This window comes from Suillus discolor (genome assembly GCF_016758755.1).
Source record: "Suillus discolor strain FC423 chromosome Unknown F5147scaffold_175, whole genome shotgun sequence".
Lineage (NCBI taxonomy): Eukaryota > Fungi > Basidiomycota > Agaricomycetes > Boletales > Suillaceae > Suillus > Suillus discolor.
In genome coordinates, this window is record NW_024541422.1 from 13,964 (window position 1) to 38,130 (window position 24,167).

The 24,167-nt window shown below is 48.3% G+C and overlaps 9 protein-coding genes across 9 annotated transcripts; 5 read left to right on the plus strand and 4 right to left on the minus strand.

Moving 5' to 3' along the window:
- Positions 1–645: 645 nt before the first annotated feature.
- On the minus strand, positions 646–3,519 carry F5147DRAFT_793680 (CHAT domain-containing protein; the record flags this gene model as incomplete). Its single annotated transcript, XM_041443122.1, has 2 exons — positions 646–1,832; positions 1,875–3,519. Coding segments are annotated over 2 exons (2,832 nt in total), but the record flags the coding sequence as incomplete, so codon positions are not given.
- Positions 3,520–6,251: 2,732 nt separating this feature from the next.
- F5147DRAFT_644888 (uncharacterized protein) lies at positions 6,252–8,229 on the plus strand (the record flags this gene model as incomplete). Its single annotated transcript, XM_041433150.1, has 4 exons — positions 6,252–6,328; positions 6,373–6,401; positions 6,447–7,723; positions 7,783–8,229. Exons 2-4 carry the CDS (start codon positions 6,386–6,388, stop codon positions 8,227–8,229), a joined length of 1,740 nt encoding a protein of 579 aa, XP_041284663.1. The 5' UTR covers positions 6,252–6,328; positions 6,373–6,385.
- Positions 8,230–9,795: 1,566 nt separating this feature from the next.
- Positions 9,796–11,291, plus strand: F5147DRAFT_730496 (uncharacterized protein). Its single transcript, XM_041439387.1, has 3 exons — positions 9,796–10,211; positions 10,247–10,749; positions 10,797–11,291. The coding sequence occupies exons 1-3, from the start codon at positions 10,133–10,135 to the stop codon at positions 11,232–11,234; spliced, it is 1,020 nt and encodes a 339-aa protein (XP_041284664.1). The 5' UTR covers positions 9,796–10,132; the 3' UTR covers positions 11,235–11,291.
- Positions 11,292–13,600: 2,309 nt separating this feature from the next.
- F5147DRAFT_730502 (uncharacterized protein) lies at positions 13,601–15,676 on the minus strand. The gene is made up of 9 exons (XM_041439388.1): positions 15,250–15,676; positions 15,073–15,200; positions 14,900–15,020; positions 14,484–14,849; positions 14,366–14,429; positions 14,289–14,315; positions 14,071–14,238; positions 13,960–14,016; positions 13,601–13,909 (listed from the first exon to the last, which is right to left on the minus strand). Exons 1-9 carry the CDS (start codon positions 15,459–15,461, stop codon positions 13,694–13,696), a joined length of 1,359 nt encoding a protein of 452 aa, XP_041284665.1. The 5' UTR covers positions 15,462–15,676; the 3' UTR covers positions 13,601–13,693.
- Positions 15,677–15,726: 50 nt separating this feature from the next.
- On the minus strand, positions 15,727–18,329 carry F5147DRAFT_793694 (glycoside hydrolase family 1 protein; the record flags this gene model as incomplete). The annotated part of the gene is made up of 18 exons (XM_041443123.1): positions 15,727–15,916; positions 15,968–16,061; positions 16,111–16,132; positions 16,192–16,352; positions 16,404–16,423; positions 16,481–16,501; positions 16,568–16,587; positions 16,656–16,679; positions 16,735–16,815; positions 16,868–17,012; positions 17,072–17,082; positions 17,137–17,175; positions 17,242–17,378; positions 17,442–17,564; positions 17,621–17,658; positions 17,720–17,818; positions 17,934–18,178; positions 18,227–18,329. 18 exons carry the CDS (start codon positions 18,327–18,329, stop codon positions 15,881–15,883), a joined length of 1,419 nt encoding a protein of 472 aa, XP_041284666.1. The 3' UTR covers positions 15,727–15,880.
- Positions 18,330–18,385: 56 nt separating this feature from the next.
- F5147DRAFT_782066 (uncharacterized protein) lies at positions 18,386–19,083 on the plus strand (the record flags this gene model as incomplete). Its single annotated transcript, XM_041442726.1, has 2 exons — positions 18,386–18,433; positions 18,853–19,083. 2 exons carry the CDS (start codon positions 18,386–18,388, stop codon positions 19,081–19,083), a joined length of 279 nt encoding a protein of 92 aa, XP_041284667.1.
- A 485-nt stretch (positions 19,084–19,568) lies between these two features.
- On the plus strand, positions 19,569–19,891 carry F5147DRAFT_730511 (uncharacterized protein). Its single transcript, XM_041439389.1, has one exon. The coding sequence runs from the start codon at positions 19,614–19,616 to the stop codon at positions 19,830–19,832; it is 219 nt and encodes a 72-aa protein (XP_041284668.1). The 5' UTR covers positions 19,569–19,613; the 3' UTR covers positions 19,833–19,891.
- A 30-nt stretch (positions 19,892–19,921) lies between these two features.
- On the plus strand, positions 19,922–21,848 carry F5147DRAFT_97445 (uncharacterized protein). Its single transcript, XM_041444499.1, has one exon. It carries the CDS (start codon positions 20,120–20,122, stop codon positions 21,746–21,748), a length of 1,629 nt encoding a protein of 542 aa, XP_041284669.1. The 5' UTR covers positions 19,922–20,119; the 3' UTR covers positions 21,749–21,848.
- F5147DRAFT_730514 (glycoside hydrolase family 1 protein) lies at positions 21,681–24,167 on the minus strand (the record flags this gene model as incomplete). Its single annotated transcript, XM_041439390.1, has 15 exons — positions 21,681–22,036; positions 22,088–22,181; positions 22,308–22,472; positions 22,524–22,543; positions 22,601–22,621; positions 22,678–22,697; positions 22,766–22,789; positions 22,845–22,925; positions 22,978–23,122; positions 23,249–23,280; positions 23,347–23,483; positions 23,539–23,661; positions 23,718–23,755; positions 23,815–23,913; positions 23,966–24,167. Coding segments are annotated over 15 exons (1,243 nt in total), but the record flags the coding sequence as incomplete, so codon positions are not given.

Here is a 24,167-nt window from a genome sequence, read left to right on the forward strand (position 1 = left end):
ACCGTTACCAATGGCCATGGATGTTACTACTCTATTTTCATGTCAGGGGGTGGGGGTGCTAAGAACATGACATGGTGGGCGGGCAGGCAGTGGGCGCAGCAGGGGTTGTCAGGTATGCAGGGTCAGCCACCTCCCAGCTGGTAATCAAACTCTGCTCAAATCTAGCTGGGTAGTGGCTGGCACACCCCCAGATTGGACCCAGACACAACCCCGATCTACTAAGTTTAGATGTATTCATCTACTTCACTCAATATCTCCCATAGTTTGCGGTCCTGTTCTCTTAAGTTTCGCACGTGCTAGTTTAGTTTGTCTCTTCCCTCGAGCTTGCGATTCTCGTCGGCATCTACTGGTAAGCACTGCTCATTATTTCTGTAGAATTCGCAGTCTATAGGAACTCAGATACTCGATGGTGTTCTTCAGAATTTATTGGTCGTGCAGATGCTCTTTTGCTGGGACCGTCATCTCTCATACTTGGCGTTCGAGAATATTAGTAGCCGCCTCCGACGCAGAAATCAACATGATGTCTTCTAGGAGCGTGTACATGTATAAATAGTAGTAGTACATCATTCTGTGTTGCTCGGAAATTTACGGGATCGATAACTTATGAATATGTACAGACGATAGCAATACGATGTAGAACTACACACCGATATGAACAAAAACCATCCTCTGCTCGAGCGGCACTTTCGTCTTCACGGCGTGTGTAGCACAGTTGAGTGCCCAAGCCGCCTTCGTACAGTCCATGACACCACCATCTTTCAAATCTCCAAACATGTACGTGTAGAAAGCTTCAACGACGTGTTTTGCGATGGCATCGTCGACCTCCCACAACGTGCCAACGACGCTCTTGAACCCTGAAAACTGGAGACCAGCTGCAAGGTAAACCACTTCCTCGGATGTCTTCTCATCACCGATGGCGGTATGACAAGCAGATAAGAACGCGAACTCAGCCTGCGGAATGTCTCTGTCCACAATATCGAGCAGCGTCAAACGTTCGTCTCTCATAACAAAATGCGAATTGTCAGGCTGCGTAGGGTCCTGTTTCTCATGACAAGCAAGGTGCACCCAGGTGTTCTGCTGCAAAGTTGAGTGTGCACCTGCTCGTGTGGCTGCGTCGCCAGAAATAGTGGTGCAGTTGGCAGTTGTGGGGATGAGCTTACGGACAAGCTCGAGCTCGCTGTCGATAGCCAATAGCGCCTTGCCTTTCCCTGCACCCGGTTGACCTTGTCCAATCGCCACAAAGGACGGAGGCACGCGCTTCTTCATCAACTGTCTAGATCTGATTAGAGCTGAAAGTGTCGGCGTGTAAGAACAGATGTAGAGATCTTCCAGGCATGGCTCCTTGCCAGAACGATCTGCCTTTGTTTGGAACGGGTGAGCTGCATGGAGAGGAATGGACGTGAAATCTGCAGTTGGACATAACGAGATTCGAGAGTGGTGCTTTAGTTTGAGGATGTGCTCGAGTACGTTGACGATGGGTAACATGATCTCGTCCCATATTATCCGCAGGAGTACTATTAGATCCGTCCTTGACTCCGCTGGGCTCATTCGAGATGCGTCTCGTATTGCCCTGGCGAAGCGATCCTTGAGAATCTTCAGATCTGCGAGAGCGATGGATGGCAAAGGAACATGATGGGGGCCTCCTGATGTCGGGACAATGATGGCGCTGCACGAGTTCTGGCTGGCGATGAGGATGATAATCGGGCCCTGGCGTGCTGCCACTTGCAGGTCTTCGTACGAAGGTGGGAGCAAAAACTGCGAGAACGCCCGAAGATTACGTGTCTCAGCTACCACAGCTTCCCATTGCTTTGTGAGTCTCCTATACTCCGTTGCTGCCTGATCAGCAACAGCTTTGTTGGTTCTGGCTATAGAACCCCGAGCATCGGACAGGTGCGTACTAAGATTTAAAAACTTGCGAGCTAGTTCGGGATTCCTAGACTTGAGGTCTTCGAGTGGTGTCCTGAGCCGCAATACCAGTGACCACTGCTGGCCACGGCCCTGCTCCACGAGCTCGACTGCCCGTCGTAGATTGTCACGACGTATGGCACACGAGGCTGCATCTACAGGAAGTGATCGCGCACCACGAAAAGCGGCTGCAAGCTCGCGCCGTGAGATGACCGACGATTGCGTCATCATATGGCTGTCAAACAGCTCAAAGCACATTTGGTATGCTTCTAGGGCAGATTCATGTTGATATACCTCTGCTTGGCGAGCCCAGTCAATAGCCTTTATGATGCGTTCCGGAAATATTTGAGTAGGATGCCTTGATGCCAGTCGGAAGTTCTCCACTGCGAGCGACAAATCAACAGGGTCGCGTAGAATCTGATAACGAGACACATAGGCCACCTGCAACCGCATGTAGCTGAAATACCTGTCCGGGTGAAGTGAAGACAGAGCTGCCAATGACTCTTGGCAAAGAGTAATGGCCTCCTCGACATCTTCATTATCCTGAGTCTGCATGAAACGAGAGCAGAGCACTGCACTCAAATTGTGAAGAGTCACATAGCGCTCTGGATCAAGCTGCGTTGACCGAAGAGATTGGTGATATAAATCGATGGTCTCGTTAAGATACTCGCTGGCATGTGATATGTCATGTCTCTGTTGAAGCGCGAGGGCAAGGTGGTTAAGAGTGCTGTCACGAAGTGGATGCCCAGCTGGACGCAATGACAGTGCCTCGCGATGGAGGGTGATAGCTCGAGTGAGGTCTACAACGTTCCGACGTTTGGTAAAACGGGCGACAAGGGCGCTCCCTAAGTTGTCTAATGAAAAATCACGAGATTCGTCCTCGACAGGGCACAGGTGCAGGGATTCTTCATAAAAAGAGATGGCATCATCAAGGTCATTAAGTTTGCCTTGGTGATCGAAGCGGAATGCGAGTGAGACGGCCAAGTTGTTCAGATGGATATGACGGTCAGCATGTCCCTCGGGGCTCAGAGACATGGCTTCACGACGAAGTTGTATGCTTGTGTCAAGATCATCGATGTTGCCGTGCTGATCAAAACGTGCTTCAACTGCTTGTGCGAGATTGTAGCGGGCTCTGAGACGGAGCTGAATCAGCTGATGACCATGAGGACACAGCTCGAGGACAACTCGTCGAAGGTGGATGCCTTCATCGGATGCGTCTATTGGAAGATTGTTGCATTTGACGATCACATTATCGATACTAATTTTCCTTGCCACGATGCTACGAAGGTACGTGCCACCTGAACAGAGAAGCAGGAGCTTATGATAGAGGTAGGCGATTTCGCAGATGTCAGCAGCAGTACTTGTCTTATGATAACGCCAATTCAGCGCTCTGGTGAGATTGTATAGAGATAGGAGATGATCGGGATGAGGCAGCGGACGTAATGCAAGGGCTTCGCGGAAGAGGGAAATTGTGGAGTCGATATCTTGATAGTCCTTGAAAATATACCCTTGAAGGCGGGCCCATGCGAGGTTGGTGAGAGCTGTCGCGTGGTCTGGATGGCTGAACGGACACTGATCCAGGGCCAACTGAAAACACTCTACAGCAGCGTTCAAGTGAAAGACATTCCGGCATGTCGCGTATTTGACAAATCGTGCATGGCCCGGATCTGTGTTTCGAACAATCTCGCAATCTACGAGGGACTATAGTTGGCATTCAGCAAAAGTTAACAAGCTGGAGTCTGGCGTCACTCACATCAAACAGTACGCCATTTTGATTGTCGCAAGCATGTACAACGGCGGCCTTCAGTGTGATGGAAGGTTGGACACCGCGCACGGGTGAGAAGGATAAGTCTACGAGATGTTAGTATATGTGCACGAATAAGAAGCAAATCACTCGCCAAATGGCTCATCTCCATGATCGAGTAGCTCATCCCATGGCATTTGAAGTTTTCCAATGACCTCTCCACCGCCTAGCATTCGAACAAACTCATAGGATGCCCTGATCTCGACTGACAATGCAAGTGAGACGTGTGATGACCTATAAACTCAAGATCAGTTCTTGTATCGCGTCAGTCACTGTGAGCTTTACAAGGTTACAGTATTCCCCCACGCTACAGATTGATCGGATGTTAAGACACTGATGGCTGACTTCCAGCATCTTCCCGAGTCGACATTGATGGACACATAAATGCCAGCAGGAATACGCCAGGAGGGGATTAAAAGATTTTTTGCGTTGATGACTGTACAGTGTAGATAGAGTGTGAGGATCATGAAATAGATACGAAGGTAATATGGAGGAACTCGCCTTCAAGTCTAATATATCGGCTTTCTGAGCAACTAGGCATGATAGCACGACGGAGCAAAATGATAAGGATCGAGGATGGGCTGGGTGGTGGATGGAATAAGAGAGAGAAAGACGGGGTGGGGATATGGGGACTGTGGATAGAGTTCAGCTGAGAAGGAAGGTTGCAACGTTTTGAGGGTTCAGATCATACTACACGCGTTGTCGAGGACTGTTCGGCACAATAGACGCTGATATGATCGTACCAAGCGCTTGGAAGATCACCAACCGGAAGAATCTGTGCTAAAGAAGTAGACAATGTTATGACCAGTCTTCAGCGTTCGAAGGTGGCCCACCAAGGTTGAAGGGGAGATACAAGTCTCAGAGTGTCTGCTCCTGGACTTGCGTACTCAGTTAGCACACAAAGGCAAAATTTAGAATGGGGTGTGTATTTCATATGGCAACATTATTCAAAGCACTGAAAACGGCACGGAAAGGAAAGCCTCGGGCTATGATCGAGAGCATCAAGTACTTTAGGGAGGGTTTGCGATATGACGGGTTGCAATATGAGAATTCAGCTGAATGCGCTGTGCAGCAGCGAATGACAATGAGCAATGAAAGGTGACTACGATTTGGAGAATGAGCTACCAAAACAACAATATTAATGAAGTCTTTACGATACCTAGTACTGAACGTTGAACGTTGAACGGTAGTGTGACACCGTTGTTGCGGAAGTTGAATGAACTACGAACTGAGTGAAAGTGTCATTGCTTACTCAATTCGTTGGTTCATCACCCGGATCCTGCCTGCCTTAGAGTTACGTCCAATTCTGATGATGTCTTCTAGAAGATCAAGCAATTAGCGTACAAAGTACTATTGAGCTTCGGTATCCCCTTCTGGACTGCAAACGAATGGCATTCACCGGCACCTGGGCCATCGTTGAAACTCTTCAAGTTGCTGTGTCCGATCGGAGCCGCGGCGCACTGGCAGGACAAGTTCGTTCATCACACCACACCACGGTATCATGATGTCAAGGTCATTATCATTTTCTGATAAGCAGTGAGACGGCCCAGTGACCATGCAAAGTCTATCTGACAGATCTACCTCCCTAACTACTAGGTGAGCATCGGTAGGTGGATCGGCGAGTTTTGTCTATTACGACTTGTTACGTTTATGATGTCCGACATATGCATCTTGAACGAAGCTTCAGCGCTGCAGCCCGTGTCAGCGCTCAGTTGCAAAGCCGCATGCTTCCGATTGTTTCCATTACTACCGTGACTACATGACACTGATGTGCCGAATTCTTTTCAGACAGCGTAACGTATTCCCAGACTCACCTCCTGATAACGTGTCCACTGGATATCTTCGAACACTGCCCTGCCACAGCAGGAACCGAATATATAATTACGTCCAGTGCTCTGACCCACTAGCCAACAACTTTTTTTTTCGTTGGTCTGCCTACAGCTCACAGTGAGTACTAGATGGTCACACGTCGCTGGTATGCTTACGGCCGCACTACCAGTGACCCTCAGTCTTCAGAAAGCGTGTGGGAAAGATAATTGGAACGCTCTAGCTGACAGTTTGCAGACTTTACAAGATGCACAACCCGCATCTGTCGCTTGCACAGCAAGCAAGTGCTTCCTCCCGCTCCCGTTTTGTGCAGCTGGGCTCTAAAGGTAATGCTCGCTGGCAATTAGGTCTGTCTTGCATCACTGCCTGTCACCCGCTGTTGGTTATCAAGTGAAATGCTTCTGCCACTGATCGAGATCCACAACCTCTGCGCAGTTTTCTCAATCTGTTCCTCGAAGGCAGTGATCGTTGGTGTCAGGTGAGTTCCTGATTTGTGATGCGACCAGCACTCAAAGGCGTTTGGGTTGTCAATGGGCTCATTCTTCAGACTTACAGTCGTCTTATCTGTGCTGGGAACTTCCCATGGCTTTCAATCAACCGTTTTTCACTGAACGTTGGCTGAAACAAGTAACGCCGTGTTCCTGTGGACTATTTCAAAACAAGCGCCGAACTAACTATATGCATGCAGGGCCTGGAACAGCTTTTTGGCGAGGAAATCCTCAAGAGCACAGTCTTATCCCGTCCTTCGGCACTTCCGAACGGCTACCAAGCACACACTGATAAATCTACATAGGAATTCCTTTCATTCTTAAGTGCGCTCTACCCTATTCACAAAAGTCGACTTTGCTCATGCGCAATACAAATAGTGAGTTCAATAGCCCGTGATGACTTATACTCACTATTCCCTCAGAGATCCGACTTTTCTTGCTGCTGCTCGCATTTCTTGAAGGGGCATACGCCAGCAACATCAATATTACCGACTGCTTCCTCAATTTCAGATTGAATGCGAACCAGAGCCTTGATCCTTCTGGATTGGTGAATGGTAATGGCGGAAATGTCTCGTCGTCGGACATTATGAACGCAGTTGGATTCACGTACCAGATGTGTCTCTCGCAGTGCGGCTCTGGAACACAGAATCCCACTTGGTCAAACATATCGCAACAGTTTGGCGCCTGGCTATTACCTTACCTTGCGCTCATTTCTCAGCTGCCTTTCGGTGCAAGACATAGAGTTGATAATCTCATGTCTGCCATCCTCACAGTTGGATCACCAGTTCTCGCTGGCTATCCAATGATTCTCACCATTCTCAACGCCAACTGGATCAGTCGTCGCTTCGAAGACCTATCCTTCCCTAACACTAAAGACGCCGTCCGTATCCTCATAAGCCTTCAACAAAGTCCACTAAGAATAACAAATGAAGACTCGCTGCTGAGCTCTCTCGTCGTCCTGCCACAGAATGATGAATGGTGGCCAAGCATTGCGGGTTTTCTCGATTACACTCATACCTGGTCCATCTCATCTGTCACATCCATCGCGTGGGTTGTTATCGCCTACTTACTGACAGTCGCCAGCTCACTATCCGACGTCTCCTCCAACATCAACTCCAACGGTCAAGGGACGGGATCGGTGTGGTTGTGGCTTATCCCAATCGTCATAGGTTGGCTGCAACTGTCCCCGAAGTGCGATTATGCACGCATTAGAAAGGCCATGGATGACGCGGATGCAATGGCATTTGTGGCCACTGATTATGGTGTTGTCATAAAGGCTTCCGATCTTTCGGAAAGGCGGGCAGTATCCATTGATGCTGATACAGAAAGTCCTTCATCTGACGACGAAATGTTGACTCCGCCCGTATATAACTATGCCAGGGCCATTTCATGGTCTCGGTCTGCGGAGGATGTCTTCAATGCTTTTCGGATAGCCTCCAACAATGCCAAATTACACAGACCGGTCATGATTGGTACTACATGGATGAACTCGAATAGGAGGGACTTTATTGAGCCCGGCAACAGGAAGGGCAACGCATCCGAAGTCAATGCTTATTGCAGACTTCCTCGATACACGGTACGAAGCCCCTGGGCGACAGGGATGTTCTTTCGCATGTTCGTGGCCTCGCTGCTGCCACTAGCTTTGCAATGGGCAACAACTGGATCTGCGGTAATAGTTGTGTATTTAACTCCAACTGTGGTAAGTATTATTTGACATGAGCTTATCTGCGTCTGTTACTGATTAGCGGCACACGCCAGGGCCTTGGTTGTAGATCTCTCGGTTACCTCATCTATGGCGCACTTGCAACTGTAGTATGGGCGATGCTCGTTATGTCGAGCATCCTGTCACACCACGCATTTTCATACTCGGACAGACCCAGGGGTCCTTTCTCATCTACCACCCTCAGGCTCGCAAAGCTAGCATCGAACTTTTTGAGATGGGGAGGGAAGTTGGCGGCAATCGTCAATGCAATTTGGATAATTGCGGCGGGGATGCTGCAGTTTACAGATATCTATGATAATTGTTACTGCAACTCAAGTGTGTTGGGGAGAGGGGCCCAATATGCTTATGACATTGTCTTGTTCGATGGTATAAACTTAGATCAAACCAGAGCTGCTTGGTTCGGAGCGTTGGCTTTGGCCGGGTCTACCTCTTTGGGATTCATTTTTTACATGAGTTTATTGACTGATCTCGTACCTATATGAGGTCTCCGAAGATGATATACTACACTATACTTCCGGTTCTTTAGTTATATTATAGTTGTGTGTGTGTGTGACACTTGTGTTTTGCTTGCGTCACCTGTCCATAGCACTGGAATTTGAGGGGCTGCTAATAGCTATCATGTCCGGAAAATCTCATGTAATCAGTAAATAAACCTCTGGCCTGTTTTCTGTGAGTAATCAGTGTCTGTCTTGAGCTGTAACTCATGATTGTTTTATTTTCAAACGCTAAGTCTAGATCTCGAGCTCGCGCTCGCAATATGCCGTGGGCGCCCATCGTCTTCTCTCACAATGATCGCAAACACGACACATTGCTGCGCACTCAAACCACTCACTGCGCGAACACTTCTACGATGGCAAGAGCCCTTGTTCGGTGCGCCTGTAGCTGTTGCTCTTTAACTGACAGTGATCAACTCCAACAGTCAAAAATAACTCGCCAAAGGCATCTAGATGCTGATCAACGCAGACAAGAGCATCTGCGCATGCGGGAGACAGACCAACAGCCGGGCTCGCCCATCCCTGTATGATGGCATCACACAGGAACATGTGGATGACAATGTTCATAACCTTCAACAACGTTTTGTTTCACTGCCTGGCGGACTTAAATGGCAAATCAATCTTGACTGGTACGTGATCCACCCACTGCCAGACATCGAAGGCTCTCATCAGTACGAATATGTGCTGTAAACTGTCACTAAACATGAGATAATCGTTTTGTCATTATTGCTTTTTATCTCCTGTTTATCTGCTGATAATTTGGAATTTTCCCCACATATTCATCTGCCATTACTTCACCTCAAAGTGCGGTGTAGTACACGCTGTACACAATCTTTGGTATACAAACCTTCCCTGGTGGACAACGTAGATCAGGACTTCATAGCCATGATTAACGAGATAAAAAAGAAGGCCTTATGTCATTTTCAGGCCTGCCGCCCTCGTCCGAGTCAGAAGTCACCGAACAAATTGACAGTGCTTCAAGAACACTGCCCTTTAGTAGATCTGATGAGCAGAGCCTCCTTGACAATCACTGGACTCGGAGTATAAAAGCAGAGACGCTGTTTCCGGTAGGTCAAACCGATTTATATAGGCCTAATAGTTGATACGACGAATCTGATGCGCTTGCACAAAGGCTCTCAGGCAGGTAAGCGCAATGACTGGACTATGGGTTTCTGGTTTTCTCATTTATCACATTGGCGTAGTTCTCTTACTACTACTGGTTCACGCTGCCGGAACAGTCGTTGCGGCAGTTAACTTCGCTCAGTGTCTGAACGATATCGTTCAGAATGCTCAAGACTTAAATGGTTTACTCGATGGTAACGGAGATCCCGTATCAAATATCTCTGATGGAACATCAATCAGCTACTCAATGTGCAGAACCCGCTGCGGGACGGGGCAAGAAGCTTTCCAGTGGTCTGAATTTTCGCAAGAATTCAGCGCGTGGCTGCTGCCAAATCTTGCACTGATTTCGTAGCTCCCCTTTGGGGCACAGTACAGGCTTGATAACCTCATGTCTGCTGTGTTGAACGTTGGATCACCGACACTCGCTGGCTACTCTTTATTCATTACCCTCCTCAACTCTCGCTGGATCACCCACCGGTTTGACTTGGTGAAAGATCATCCTAATTCACCTTTCGCTCTCTCTCTCTTGAGCAGCCTTCAGCAAGTCCCTCTTAGACTGCATCCTGATCCAGAACGCTTACCCTCTCTCATCCTTCCGGAAACCGAGTGGTGGAAATGTCTCACTGAATTTGTGGACTTTACCCATACGTGGTCAATCGCGTCCGCAACCTCCATTGCATGGGTCATTGTCGCCTATATCCTGACAGTTGCCAACTCACTATCGAACGTTTATGCAAACCTTCAATCCAGCGGAGAGGCCAGTGGCTCAATGTGGTTGTGGTTGATTCTGATAGTCATCGGATGGCTGCTGCTCTCCCCAAAATGCGACTCAAACGCTTACAAGCTGCGTATGACCGTGCAGACAGACACAGTATGCACATAGGAACAACAGACATTTGTCGTGGTGTCGGGGCGCTTCCTGCGTCATCCCGGCGAGCGTTGGCAATAACTGCTACAGGGAATGATGTGATGTCACCAGATGAACTCTTCACCCCTCCGGTGTTCAATTACTCGCGTTCGCTGCGATGGGCATCTACAGCAGAGACTGTCTACATGGTGTTCAAAGAGGACTTAGAGGCGTCAGAGAAGGTTCATCTTCCCGTTTGTGGGAGTGATGGGGACGGATCTGGTATTAATGACCCTACCGACCACATCGAGTCCATCCCATACATCGACACTATGCAAGACATCCACGACAAAGGCCAACGCGGGTCCCTCCAATACTTCCTTTTGTACTGCACAGAACCCGACGGGGTGCAGAGTCAATGCAGCCATTGGGCACCTGGTGTGTTCACAAGAATGTTCATTGCTTCCTGCACTTCGCTTGCATTACAATGGGGGACAATCGGAGCGGCATTTATGGTGGGGTGGTTCACTCCTACAACAGTGGGTCTTTCTGTATACTTATAATTGAGTTGGCTAACGTCTGACAGAAACTTGGGTGTCGATCTTTGGGTTATCTCCTTTACGGAGTCATTTCGACATTAGTTTGGATGATGCTTCTGATATCCAGTATTCTCGCCCACTCTGCCGCCGCCGACCCTCGCCGAGCATCGCTATCTACACGTGTTGCTTTGGCGTTTTCGCACATTATGCGGTGGACGGGCAAATTGTTTGCCATATTAAACTTTTTTTTGGTGATTATGGCGTCCGTACTTCAGTACTCCAGCTTCTACGATAGGTGTTTCTGCAATTCCAGCGTGTTTGGCAGGGGAGGGGCAGCGTATATTGTCATTCTCGAAACCGCAGCCCAAGCTGCACAGGCTAAGAATGCCTGGATCGCTGCGCTTGTCTTAGCGTGTACATCAGCAGCAGCTTTCCTTGGTATTCTGGGCCTTTTGTTGGACACTCTACCATCTCTACCATCATAGGCAATTGGGAGGCGTAGCTTATGTTGTGAGGCCATTTGTAGTAGTACTGTGTTCGAATAAACTTTGTGAAATCATCATTTCATCGGATGATGAATGTTAACGTTCAGGCCTGTGTAGTGAAGATTGGAAAGTGGCAGTGTTATCATGATACCCCAGCCCGACCTTCTGAAACACTGAACCGCAGCATCAGCCACGTGTACCCGCACCAGGAGCGTGAATTCTAGATGACGAAGGGTGGTACATCAGGGAGTGACAAGACTTAGAGCTCAAGTTGAATCCGAGCACCAATATGTATGCAGGTAGGTGATAGGCATGAGACATTAGTCTAGTGGTATCGGACAGGGAAGTGCTGCAGATAGATCTCCAGGGTCTGCTTTGAAAGGAAACTATAGTCCAATACACATACATGCAGTATGATATATACGAAGCACCAACGAAAACCGCTCAGATCCCTAATCTCCAGAGGAAAATGTATCTACAGTATTTTAATTGTCCTGATGTCCATCGATGAGGCCCAGGTCTCGAACAGAAGCCACATCTTTGACTTGTGCAATGGTATCACCGTTCACGATCTGACGCGAGTCACGCGACCCTCTTGTATTCTCCGCCACGCTGCCGGTAAAAAGCCCAAGGCGAACAACCAACCGCAATTCTAGATCATCCACCTCCTGTTTTACAACAGAACGGCTAGGTGAGTCGTCAGATGGCGACGAGGGCGGCGTCCACTGGCATGGCGTACCGCTTGTTTTGATTTGAAATTTGAAGTGAGCACCCATTTCAGCAATTATACAATGTTGCGCTCGTCGTTGACAACAGCGAGCTTGTACATTGCATGATTTTCATGGCAAAATGCATTTTGCCATGGTGTGGCTATTGGGATCTTGAAACCCGGTGCAACATGCCTGAGTGCCTCCCTTCTACGCTCGTCACGCTCGTCCTCTCCCGCATGAGGATATCACTCCCTCCTCATCGTGAATCGTGATTCGTATGCGCTGAGAATGTCATGCGCCGAGAAGACTCGGCTGTGAGTATGTGCGGTTTTAGTGTGTATGGATAGGCGAACTGCGAGCTTGTCAGTGAGTGAGAATGTTTGAGAGTTAGAGGTACATACATATAGAGTAACGCTGTTAAGGAGAGGGTGGATGTCTGATGGTAGATGTACCTGCGAGCAATTCAGTGTAGTCGACGAAGACGTGCTTCGCATGGGTGGTGACTTTATTGAGCAGAACATGTGCTGCTACCGCATATTGTGATCCAGCTGTTTTCAATAAAACATCAGCCGTTTAGAAAACATAGAAACTACTCACTTTAGTCCGGCGTACATGTATATGGAGATGGTTTGAGAGAAATACTGGGCATATCCAGATTGGATACGGCATATGTTGTCACAGATCCTATCATTCAACACCATCTTATGTCGCTCGAATTTCATTCAAAGTGTTTGGAGCGGCTGCCAAGTTGAAAGGTGAGAAGCTACACGTCAAGATTCTAGCCACACGCAATCCCAACAATGCGACCACGACCTGCAGAAGGATTTCGACACCTATAGAGAGCACAGGTGACCCTGTGAAGCCACAGTCAAAGAATTCCTCTCTACTAGATGGGAAAACTTGTCATACGACAATTGAGGACGAGCCATAGAACATAATGAGGACAGGGCACCATTGGGGTTGCTCCATCTAAGAGCTGCACCGTTTTGCTGAGCTCTTTGCACCTGCTGGATTTACTAAGGCCACCGGTACGAGTTAAATATAGATGAGCTGATCCCCAGAGCTGCGAGAGTTTCAAGTTCCAGCAAGTTCATTGTTGATTCCTATTCTGTCGGCGCTGACGTTGTCGATGTACTGAGTTATCGCGCGTCATGATGAAGTCAAGGCACAGTCAAATGACGAACTCGTAAGCAGGTTGCCCACCCTCCCAGCAGCTTGCGTCCTAGATCAATGTATGAACTCCATACATCCTGGCCACGACATTCTGACCCCAGTCATGGAAGAATCTTCACCTTTATAGATCCCTGGAATGACATATGTCCACTACTGCTGCAGACCCATCAGAGCACTTGGCTCCTGAGCATGCACTACATATCAGCTCGTCAACTTCGTCAGAACCTGGATGAAGAGACGAGCAACAGACACCGTGACGAGGAACCGAAGAGCGAGACAGGCAGACAAAATTTACCATAGGCATCATTAGCTTACACGTTGCTTACATGTAGCATCGTCTACGACAATTCATCCCAAATTTAATTCCCCTCCGAAACTCCCTCTTCTTATTTCCTGCCGCGCATTTAAAAGCACATCTGCAGGAGACAAGTTCTGAAGCTTGGAGAGCGGAGGAAACTTATGACTTTTGGTCAGCGCGCCAGGAACCCTTTCTAACTGAAACTCGTGATTTATCATAACTTACAAGATAAACTCATTACTTCTCTACACAACAACCTCCAACCTCCAGTATCCTTGTCAGCACTTGATGAAATTTCCAACGATCATACTCGGTATGCCCCACTTATCCCGCCTGATTGTGAATGAGAAGCAACAATTTACGAAGCCCTCCTCATTGGGAACATCCTCCTTTTTCGGCGATTGCGACTGCGTATTGATGAGGGGTTTATAACGTAGCACGCAAGAAGTGAGCACGGCCTTTTGAGAAGAGTCAAAAGCAACATGGCCGTATTTCTAACATATGTGATCAGAAGTTGAAGCGAGTTACGACGGACTAGGCTTACCTCCCAGTAATTGACTGCCGACTCTTCTGCCATAAGCTCGTAGATACAAAGGCGGCCCTACAATAGAAAGAATTAGCTCCTGCAGGCATTGATAGTCACATTGAGTCTTACGTCTCGCATCATGTATCCATCGACGCCTACGAGTTCTGAAAACTCACGGTTTCCTTTATAGATCTCACCTGTTCGGCGCCAGAGACACGCTGGAACACCCATAGCTGAGAAAACACGGTCGTAATCGAGAAGTAATCGCTCGAAGGCCTCTTCTATGAATACGAGGTCCTTGTAATGCGATCAATTGCAAAATACATCAACAGGGACCTCCAACTCACGATATCACGTAGGGATTGCGCAACAGCCTAAATATGATTAGCAGTTTTCGCAAATATCATGAAGGCTTTTCGCTCACTCGGAACTTGGGCCGTAGCACAGACAACGGTTGCAAAATTTGCTGCTTCGATTGTCGAGAGACACTTAAGGATGAACAGGTGTCAAATCATTGTCTCAACACGAAGACGTTGACGCACTTGCGATCCATCCACCTTGACAACCGTGCATAGCCCTTGACATAATCATACGGTTTGAGTAGACCTGCCTCGTATTTGCTCCGAATAACGCGGTTCAACCGTTCGTCGCGAGTGCCTGACTCCTGATCCGCAGCAGTCATTAAAAACTTTTCTGTCTTAGTGGCAGACGGTAGAAGAGGGGGTGTGGGCTCTTCAGCGAGTGCCTCAGGGGGATGTGCTGGAGAATTGGATGTCGCTTCAGCAGCAGAGGTAGAATTTGAGATGTAAGGAGTGGTCTGAGAGAATGCGGGAGCAGGCATGAGGGAGGGGGTCACTGTTGGGGATGTAGTGAAGAAAGATCCCTCGTCTAGGGTTTCTAAGAAGTCACTGGAGCAACTAAGTGGAGTGCATGGTGGAGTGACCATAAAACGACATACGTGAGGACTGAAAATTCGTTCCCTAAGGTTTCGGGCTGATACAGAAATGCGCCAGAGGGAACACTCATTGGCCATGCTGTGGTAGCTGGAGGAGGCGGCATTGTTGAACCATACATAGGCTCTGCGTAGATCGTTCTCAGCATGAGAATATAGAATAGTAATGATATACGCACGAGCCATCGACCTTGTAGGATCAACACCGTTTGACGAAGTACTTTGAACAGCATCAGAACCCTGCTTCCCACCAGTCTTCGGTGGTCGCTGCTCGTCATGGCAAAGATGGCCAATCTCACGCTTGATACTACAGACTCATCAGCACATGCAACCGTGTATGTATCAAGGGTGCTCACCAGCGCTGGCAGGGTCTGCCTTCATCGCAAGTCATATGACTACGTCGACAATAGAGGCACGCGTGGTTGACCTTTCTTCGTTTCGTGGTCTTTCTTTTCTTTGAAGCATCGTCGGCCTCTGGTGTATGGGAAGTCGATTCTGACTCATGGTGACCACTAGGATCCACTGCTGGGCCGGCATAGGGATGGGCGGTAACAGCATAGTTTGTCATGGTGTGGGGGACAGATAAATCCAAGGTATACCAACCAAGGAAAGATCGAATAAAAGTCAAGTAATAATATTCTAGTCGTTGGCTCGTAGGTGGAATTTCTGGGTTTCTGAGCTTGATCACACGATTTTGGAAGCGTACAACATTGCAACGTATCGCCTGCTCACAAGGACCTACAACATGCCGCGGCGGACCCCAAACACCTCTCTCGCTTAATACACGAGGAACTACCATGTCTGGGCACAGTACAAAGATTCATTGAGTGGTAGTCACGCTATGTAAAATACTAAACAACTGGCAAATAGATACATAAAGCAAGAGCAGCGAGTTAAATTCCCCTGAGATACCTCCACTAACTAATAGGTACAATCGATTACACGCCAGTCCTCCAACAATGCTCGGGCGAAAGCAACAGAGTTCTTCTATCTGTCGCCCGCGTCGACGTTATCTCCAAACCACTGCAGAGGTGCGTAAGCATCCCTGAACTTTACTTTTTATGGCAAACCAACCTTAACAAGGAATTTCGCAGACTCTTTGGGATATCGCTGTTGGGTCTCATAATCGACGTATGTTACGCCAAATCGTGTGATGTATCCATCCGCCCTGGGAGAGACATAAGTGAAAGGGAATGTCATCAATCTTTCTGACTCACCACTCAAAGTTATCCAGGAAGCCTAGGAAGGAAGGAAGAAGATTAGAAAATTTGATCGTGAATGATAAGAATAGTACATACTCCACGGGAAATAGGCTCTGACATCGACACCATCCTCAAGCACAGCAGCCTTGAGAGAAGCGGTGTTACCCTTGAAGTAGTTCACACGGTCGGTGTCCTGCAATGCCTCCTCAATCGACTTCGAACTCTCATCTTTGACAGCGAATCCATTCTGGGTGACGCTGAAGTCGAGGTCAGCACATCGCCCCAACTGCTACCTCGGAATAGCTCACTAGATGGGTAGCTTATATCTCTGTTAAATGCCCGTCAGTAACCGTAATGCATGCACACTATGAATTGGTGGGCAAACCTTCCAAATGTAATTAAGCAACTATTTTGACATGAAGGAACCGAAGGTTGTCAGCCATGTTTCTCTCATACTAACTATTATACTCACATCGCGAAATCCTTCGGGGTCTGGAGCATAATAGCCATGTCAGTAAAATATTCGTTATGTCTCATACTCATATTATCTCGTAACTTACAGTCCTGCAACCAGGCACAGTGCGCTGCAACATCGCCATGAATTTCTGATTCTAAATCTAGAAGGCAGCAGACGATTACCTTGGGTACCTAATTGAGTACCGTCAGGACGGATGAAAGTATACTCGGCGAATCCTTGGAATTCGTCATCGCCACCGCTTCCTGTAATGACAGTTCAGGCGCATGAGAGTCAAAGCGGATCAAATGAACGCACTGCAGAAGTAGGTGGTGTAGGTGTTCATGCCATAGAAATCAGAGGATCCTTTGACGACCTTCAATTCCTCCGGTGTAAACTCCGGCAGACGCTGCCGGAGCATCTGTTTCATGTATTCCGGGTAATGACCGAGATAGACTGGATCCTGGAAAATAGTATTTGTTTTATTTAACGACTCGACAGAGCATACGACTTAAAGCTTACAGCGAACCATCCTATCGACCGTCCGTCAGCGCAGACCGGATGCTACAGGCACGGGCCGAACTTACCAATAACTACATCAATGGCGTGCTGTGCCGCTTCCACATCTGAAAACACGGACGCGTGTTATCAATATCCGTTCATCATATCATCAAACCAGGAATTGCACTTACTCTGTGGACTGTCATCGTATGGCATGGTCCAGTCACCATTGAGTGTGATTCCAATCTGGCCACCCTGCACGGCCTTGAACTCCTTGCGATAAAGTCTGACTGCGTATGCGTGCGATAAAATGACGTTGTGGCCAACTCTGTAGGGTGGAGTGGAATTAGCAAGCTAATTGTGTGCAGACAGATACAAGTGATAGACATACATCCACGGTTCGGTGGAGGAGTCGCCTTCGGGTGATCTTTCTCGGTCGCTTGATCGTCCTGGCGCGAAGATGCCCTTTCCATACCCCAGAATTGAGACGCACCATGGCTCGTTCACTGTGAGCCTAAAGACGTGTGGTTGATGGAATGACTGAATACCCCATCACTATGGAGTACGCACCAGTGCTTGACTCTGTCTCCTAAAGCCTGGAAGCAGACCTAATGACCATACTTTTGTTCATTTCAAACATACGCGTAAAAATTACGCAACAACACTCACCTTAGCATAGTGGACATAGTCCTGAACGATCTCATTCTTGTTCAACCACCCGCCATATCTGTCATGCAGGGCCTGGGGAAGGTCCCAGTGGTATAAAGTCTGGGAAAGCAATAGTGAGAACTCGCCAAAGTAGCCGCGCATGCTTTACATACAACAAATGGGATTATGCCGTGTTCCAGCAGTGCGTCAATGAGATTGGAGTAGAAGGCTATACCCTTGGATTGACGGGGTCGTTGCGGCCACCAAGCGGGATGATGCGAGACCAGGATAAGGAAAAGCGATAAGACTTGACGCCATAGTGGGCAAGTAGAGCAATGTCCTCCTTCCAGAGCCTGTATGAATCAGCTGCCACATCTCCGTCTCGGCCGTCCATTGTCTTTTTAGGTTGTTTGGAGAAGTCGTCCCAGATAGACTTTCCGCGTCCATCAACATTGGTGGATCCTTCGATCTGGAAACTCGCTGTAAAACATGGGTCAACGGAACAACGTTAAAAACAAAGAAACCTACCAGTAGTGAATCCCCATATGAAGTCCTTTGGTAACTTATTTGCAACTTCTGCAGAGGTCATTAAATCAGGAGCCAACTTGTAGGGGGTGGTGAGGCACACCATCACGGAATTGTAAAGCCTCTTAAACTACTAGAGCACATTGCTACCATGGATCTATCATGGAGGTTCCTGTGAGAATTCTAGCAAAGCAACCGACAATTATCCGGGTGAGTGTATTGGGAATTTGAAAAGTAAACAACACAATCTGGTTCGCTCCTTGTTCAAGTTGCTCGCCAGGCTTCATTAACATTGCTGCTGGCCGTGCTATCGCTGCCGGCAAGATAGGGAAAGTCACCTTCTTCAGCTCTCGTACCGTCAACTTCATGCACAAGGATTCAATATGGTATAAGACCCTGTGGCGAACTGTTCCGGACGTGATCAAATGTCAATTTCCTCATTCTGATGTATGGTCTGACAAGTTCTGGCCCGTGCCTGTGCTTCTATCGGATTAGTATCAAGGAGGCTTCCTGGTAGTAAGATTCGTGTTGTGCTCACCTCAACCAGCTGACACGTGGCTAAGCATAGCTTGATGGCGGTGAGCTCAGTTCCAAATACTTGCAGAAACCCGCAACTGAATTGCTTTTAGCACTCTGCCGCAGCCCTTCGTGTCATACCCCCAAGTGCAATGACACACCTCTCCGGGTTTGCATCGCTCAACAAGGAGTGGTTTGCGCCTCATGATACCATCAACACCATCATAAAGAACGCGGAAGGTTCGCATGGCATTTACGAGCTCAGTTTCGCTGCGCCCAGCCCATCTCGTTCCGATGCAGGTGGAGGTCTTGTCGTCACCGGTGCAGATGGCTGGCCATACTAGTACTAGTGTCCTGTAAATCTGGTCTGAGGCCAGATTAACACCGCTAATTTGCAGAGGCCATTCAGGAGGTCAAGTTAACGTGTAAATTTGCGTAAATTTGCAAGCCAGCTAATTAGCACTAATTTACTTGTAAATTTGACGATTTTAACGGTTAATTAGGCTAAATATGGTCACATCCCAGGCTTTTGCATCCGGAAGTGCCTCTAACGACGACGACGAAACAGGGGACATCCTGATGTTGTCGACACCTTGACGTGTGGATTCATGTTTCGGGGTATTTCATCCAAGAAATCTCGCAGATAGGGAGAACACAACTCGATAAGCCACTCGACACCATCATCAGGAAATTCGGAATCACAAGCATCATTGTGTGGGTTGGTCTCGGGCCTTTTCATGCTCCTTTCGCACCCCTGCGTGCTCTTTTCATGGTGTCATTGGCATTCAAAATGCTACACCTTTTAGATGAATTCAACGAGATTATATTAGATGCATCGCCAGGTGATTATGGTGAGCATGGAACCACACGGACAATGACGAAACATACTGACAGCCGGAAGGGCCTGACATTACAGAAAGCAGTACTCGAGTTGCGCACCGATTCATTTGCAGACAGACAGATGTATACTGCACTGTCAAGAGTGCGAGGTCGTAGAGACATTCAAGCGCTTTTTCGAGAAGAGGAAGAGACAACGGCCAACGTAGTATACAGACGTCTATTATTACTAGGCGCCGTGACCCGCCGGCGATGACCTTGCTTTGTTTGGTGTTGTTAACTCATAATTCAATCACAAACGTGCAGTCCAATCAATCATCCAAGTTCGTCGCAGCTGCCCATGGCCAGGCCCCAAATCAAACTTCTTTCTGGCAGCGGTCAGGACAAGGAAGCGGAAAATGCCGTTATTTGTAACTGTCGACGATCCGCAGAACTATCGGCATATGACAAGGTGATGAATCAATGTGACAACCGCCCGAAGGGGAGTGGAGCGCTTGTACGGTTATATGCAACGAATTGACCTAGTACTTGCCATCGTCCGACATGCACCGCTGTCTTCGCCTGACTGAGATCCTCGAAATAATATTTTGTCTTGTGTTGGATGTTCAATTTATTGACCCAAGCTTCAATGACTATCAACTGCTACAGCCTGCAATCTTACCGTTTCCTAACACTGAAGGCCGACGCTCCGTCCTCAACCTCGCACTTACCTGTCGTGCATTTCGCGACCCAGCACTCAACGTCCTTCACTCCTATAGAGAAGAAATCTGGCCTCTCAGAAAGTCCGTGCCTGGTCAACTGCCCAAACCTTCCTGGCTTCATATACCCGAACAGTTCCGCCCATCAATCCTCCGTGCTACATGCGTCCAGATCTTCTTCAATCAAAATTTACATCGCCATGACTCTGCATACGCACTGCTCCTTGCAAGCGCATCCAAAGATGCCCCGCTCTTTCCCCAGCTGCGTTCGCTCGGATGGTTCGACCCACGTGTTGAAACCATCCCCGCCCTCAACCTCCTCTTGCCCACCGTCCATACCCTCGCTCTAAATATCACGGATGATCAATTTCGCAAGGCCGTCTTCCAAAACCTCCGTACCAACTCCTTGCACCTCAAAGCTCTTGAATTTATAGCCATGTTTCAGACAGGGCTGGTAATCTCAGAATTGAAATCCTTCCTGTCCAGCTATTCTGAGAGTCTCACCGAACTTTCAATCAGATTCTTCCGTAAAGACATCCCAAACGTTTTGCTCGAAGCTATCGCTGTGTGGCCACGTCTCCAATACCTCACTCTCCACATAGGATTCAACAGCATACCTCTCCATGCACCCCAACCTTTTCAGGCACTCACTCACCTCCATATGTCATGCGACAATCTGAACCTTTTCTCATCTTTGCTGCATTCTATTTTCGGGACGGATTCTAGTACCTCCGGATGCCCAAACCTCAAGAAAATTTACAATATCGCACGCCGGTGCGGTCCCACCAGTAACTGGTCCGAACTCCTCACTACCCTCACACGCACAAAGCTAGAGCACATCTTGATCCTCGAGAAATGTAACTATGAGCTCAAGCCGTGTTACAGGGGACCAACACTTTTTGAGCTTCGTCCCTTCCTCGCCCGCCTTACTACTCTCGTAAATATCAAAACCCTCCTCATCTTCCCCGCCCACGACGGGTCCATTGTACTTACAGATACCGATGTCCGCACGCTTGCTCGTGCATGCCCACACCTCTATTCCGTTAGCCTAGGGAATCACAACACACCTGTGTCTTTGGATGCCCTGGGTTACATAGTGAGACGCTGTTGTGAGCTGTGCGAAATCTCGCTACGTGTGGACGCGCGGCTTGATGCACTCAGCACAATACCTCTGGACGATGACGAGCAAATGTACCTACAACCTAATAGACGCCTGATGAGGCTGGCCATCGGAGGGTCACCCATTGCATGTGTGGGTCCGTTGGACCCGCCGACTGCACCAGACCTGATGATGTCCATCCCACGGTTCCTGCACATGATAGCACCGCGACTTGCGAAACTCGAAATATCCTTAGAGAGGCATTTCGAGTGGACACGTCGCAGGTACAAGGACATGGAGAAAAGGGATGATATGAAGAGGTGGAGGAAGGTGGAGGAGGTCTTGTTGGAGTTGACACAAGGGGACACTGACTGATGGTTTTGATTTCCTTGTATTCTATAACATCCTGACCAAACACCTCTCACTTAATACACGAGGAACTACCATGTCTGGGCACAGTACAAAGAATCGGTCACGCTACGTAAAATACTAAACAACTGGCAAATGGATACACAAAACAAGAGCAGCGAGTCAGATTCCCCTGAGATACCTCACTAACTTATAGGTACAATCGATCACACACCAGTCCTCCAACAATGCTCGGGCGAAAGCAACAGAGTCCTATGATTTCCTGTCGTCCGCATCGACGTTATCTCCAAACCACTGCAGAGGTGCGTAAGCATCCCTGAGCTTTACTCTTTGTGGCAAACTAACCTTAACAAGGAATTTCGCAGACTCCTTGGGATATCGCTTTTGGGTCTCATAATCGACGTATGTTACGCCAAATCGTGTGATGTATCCATCCGCCCTGGGAGAGACATAAGTGAAAGGGAATGTCATCAATCTTTCTGACCCACCACTCAAAGTTATCCAGAAAGCCTAGGAAAGAAGGAATAAGATTAGAAAATTTGATCGCGAATGATAAGAATAGTACATACTCCACGGGAAATAGGCTCTGACATCGACACCATCCTCAAGCACAGCAGCCTTGAGAGAAGCGGTATTACCCTTGAAATAGTTCACGCGGTCGTTGTCCTGCAATGCCTCCTCAATCGACTTTGAACTCTCATCTTTGACAGCGAATCCATTTTCAGTGACGCTGGAGTCAAGGTCAGCACATCGCCCCAGCTGCTGCCTCAGAATAGCTCACTAGATGGGTAGTTTATATCTCTGTTAAACGCCCGTCAGTAACTGTAATGCATGCACACTATGAACGAGTGGGCAAACCTTCCAAATGTAGTTAAGCAACTATTTTGAACCGAAGGTGTCAGCCATGTTTCTCTCATACTAACTATTATACTCACATCGCGAAATCCTTCGGGGTCTGGAGCGCAATAGCCATGTCAGTAAAATATTTACTATGTCTCATATTCATATTATTTCGTAACTTACAGTCCTGTAACCAGGCACAGTGCGCTGCAACGTCGCCATGAATTTCTGGCTCTAAATCAAGAAGGCAAGAGATGCCTACCTTGGGTACCTAATTGAGTGCCGTCAGGACGGATGAAAGTATACTCGACGAATCCTTGGAATTCGTCATCGCCACCGGCTCCTGTAATGACAGTTCAGGCGCATGAGAGTCAAAGCGGATGAAATGAACGTACTGCACAAGTGGGTGGTGTAGGTGTTCATGCCATAGAAATCAGAGGATCCTTTGACGACCTTCAATTCCTCCGGTGTAAACTCCGGCAGACGCTGCCGGAGCATCTGTTTCATGTATTCCGGGTAATGACCGAGATAGATTGGATCCTATAGTAGTTTCATTTATTTAACGACTCGACAGAGCATACGACTTGAAGCTTACAGCGAACCATCCTATCAACTGTCCGTTAGCGCGACCGGATGCTACAGGCATGGGCCAAACTTACCGATAACTACGTCAAGGGCGTGCTGTGCCGCTTCCACATCTGAAAACACGGACGTGTGTTATCAATATCCGTTGATCATATCAGCAAACCAGGAATTGCACTTACTCTGTGGACTGTCATCGTATGGCATGGCCCAGTCACCATTGAGCGTGATTCCGATCTGGCCACCCTGCGCAGGCTTGAACTCCTCGCGATAAAGTCTGACTGCGTATGCGTGCGATAAAATGACGCTGTGGCCAACTCTGTGGGGTAGTGTGGAATTAGCAAGCTAATTGCGTATACAAGTGGTAGGCGTACATCCACGGTTCAGTGGAGGAGTCGCCTTCGGGTGATCTTTCTCGGTCGCTTGATCGTCCTGGCGCGAAGACGCCCCTTCCATACCCCAGAATTGAGACGCACCAGGGCTCGTTCACTGTCAGCCTAAAGACGTGTGGTTGATGAAATGACTGAATACCCCGTCACTATGGAGTACGCACCAGTGCTTGACTCTGTCTCCGAAAGCCTGGAAGCAGACCTAATGACCATACTTTTGTTCATTTCAAACATACGCGTAAAAATTATATGACAACTCGCCTTGGCATAGTGGACATAGTCCTGAACGATCTCATTCTTGTTCAACCACCCGCCATATCTGTCATGCAGGGCCTGGGGAAGGTCCCAGTGGTATAAAGTCTGGGAAAGCATAATGAGAACTCGCCAAAGTAGCTGCGCATGCTTTACATACAACAAATGGGATTATGCCATGTTCCAGCAGTGCGTCGATGAGATTGGAGTAGAAGGCTATACCCTTGGGATTGACGGGGTCGTTGCGGCCACCAAGCGGGATGATGCGAGACCAGGATAAGGAAAAGCGATAAGACTTGACGCCATAGCGGGCAAGTAGAGCAATGTCCTCCTTCCAGAGCCTGTATGAATCTGTTGCCACA

Bases quoted from the DNA above. Each gene is read 5' to 3' on its own strand.
- F5147DRAFT_730496 (XM_041439387.1), top strand. From the start codon at position 10,133: ATGTGGTTGTGGTTGATTCTGATAGTCATCGGATGGCTGCTGCTCTCC. The intron at 10,212-10,246 runs GTATGACCGTGC...GTATGCACATAG, and splicing joins CTCAAACGCTTACAAGCTGC to GAACAACAGACATTTGTCGT. The intron at 10,750-10,796 runs GTGGGTCTTTCT...AACGTCTGACAG, and splicing joins GGTGGTTCACTCCTACAACA to AAACTTGGGTGTCGATCTTT.
- F5147DRAFT_730502 (XM_041439388.1), bottom strand. From the start codon at position 15,461: ATGACAAACTATGCTGTTACCGCCCATCCCTATGCCGGCCCAGCAGTG. The intron at 14,316-14,365 runs GTGAGCGAAAAG...AATCATATTTAG, and splicing joins TGCTACGGCCCAAGTTCCGA to GCTGTTGCGCAATCCCTACG. The intron at 14,017-14,070 runs GTAAGACTCAAT...TTTCTATTGTAG, and splicing joins ATGGATACATGATGCGAGAC to GGCCGCCTTTGTATCTACGA.
- F5147DRAFT_730511 (XM_041439389.1), top strand. From the start codon at position 19,614: ATGACGAAACATACTGACAGCCGGAAGGGCCTGACATTACAGAAAGCA.
- F5147DRAFT_97445 (XM_041444499.1), top strand. From the start codon at position 20,120: ATGCACCGCTGTCTTCGCCTGACTGAGATCCTCGAAATAATATTTTGT.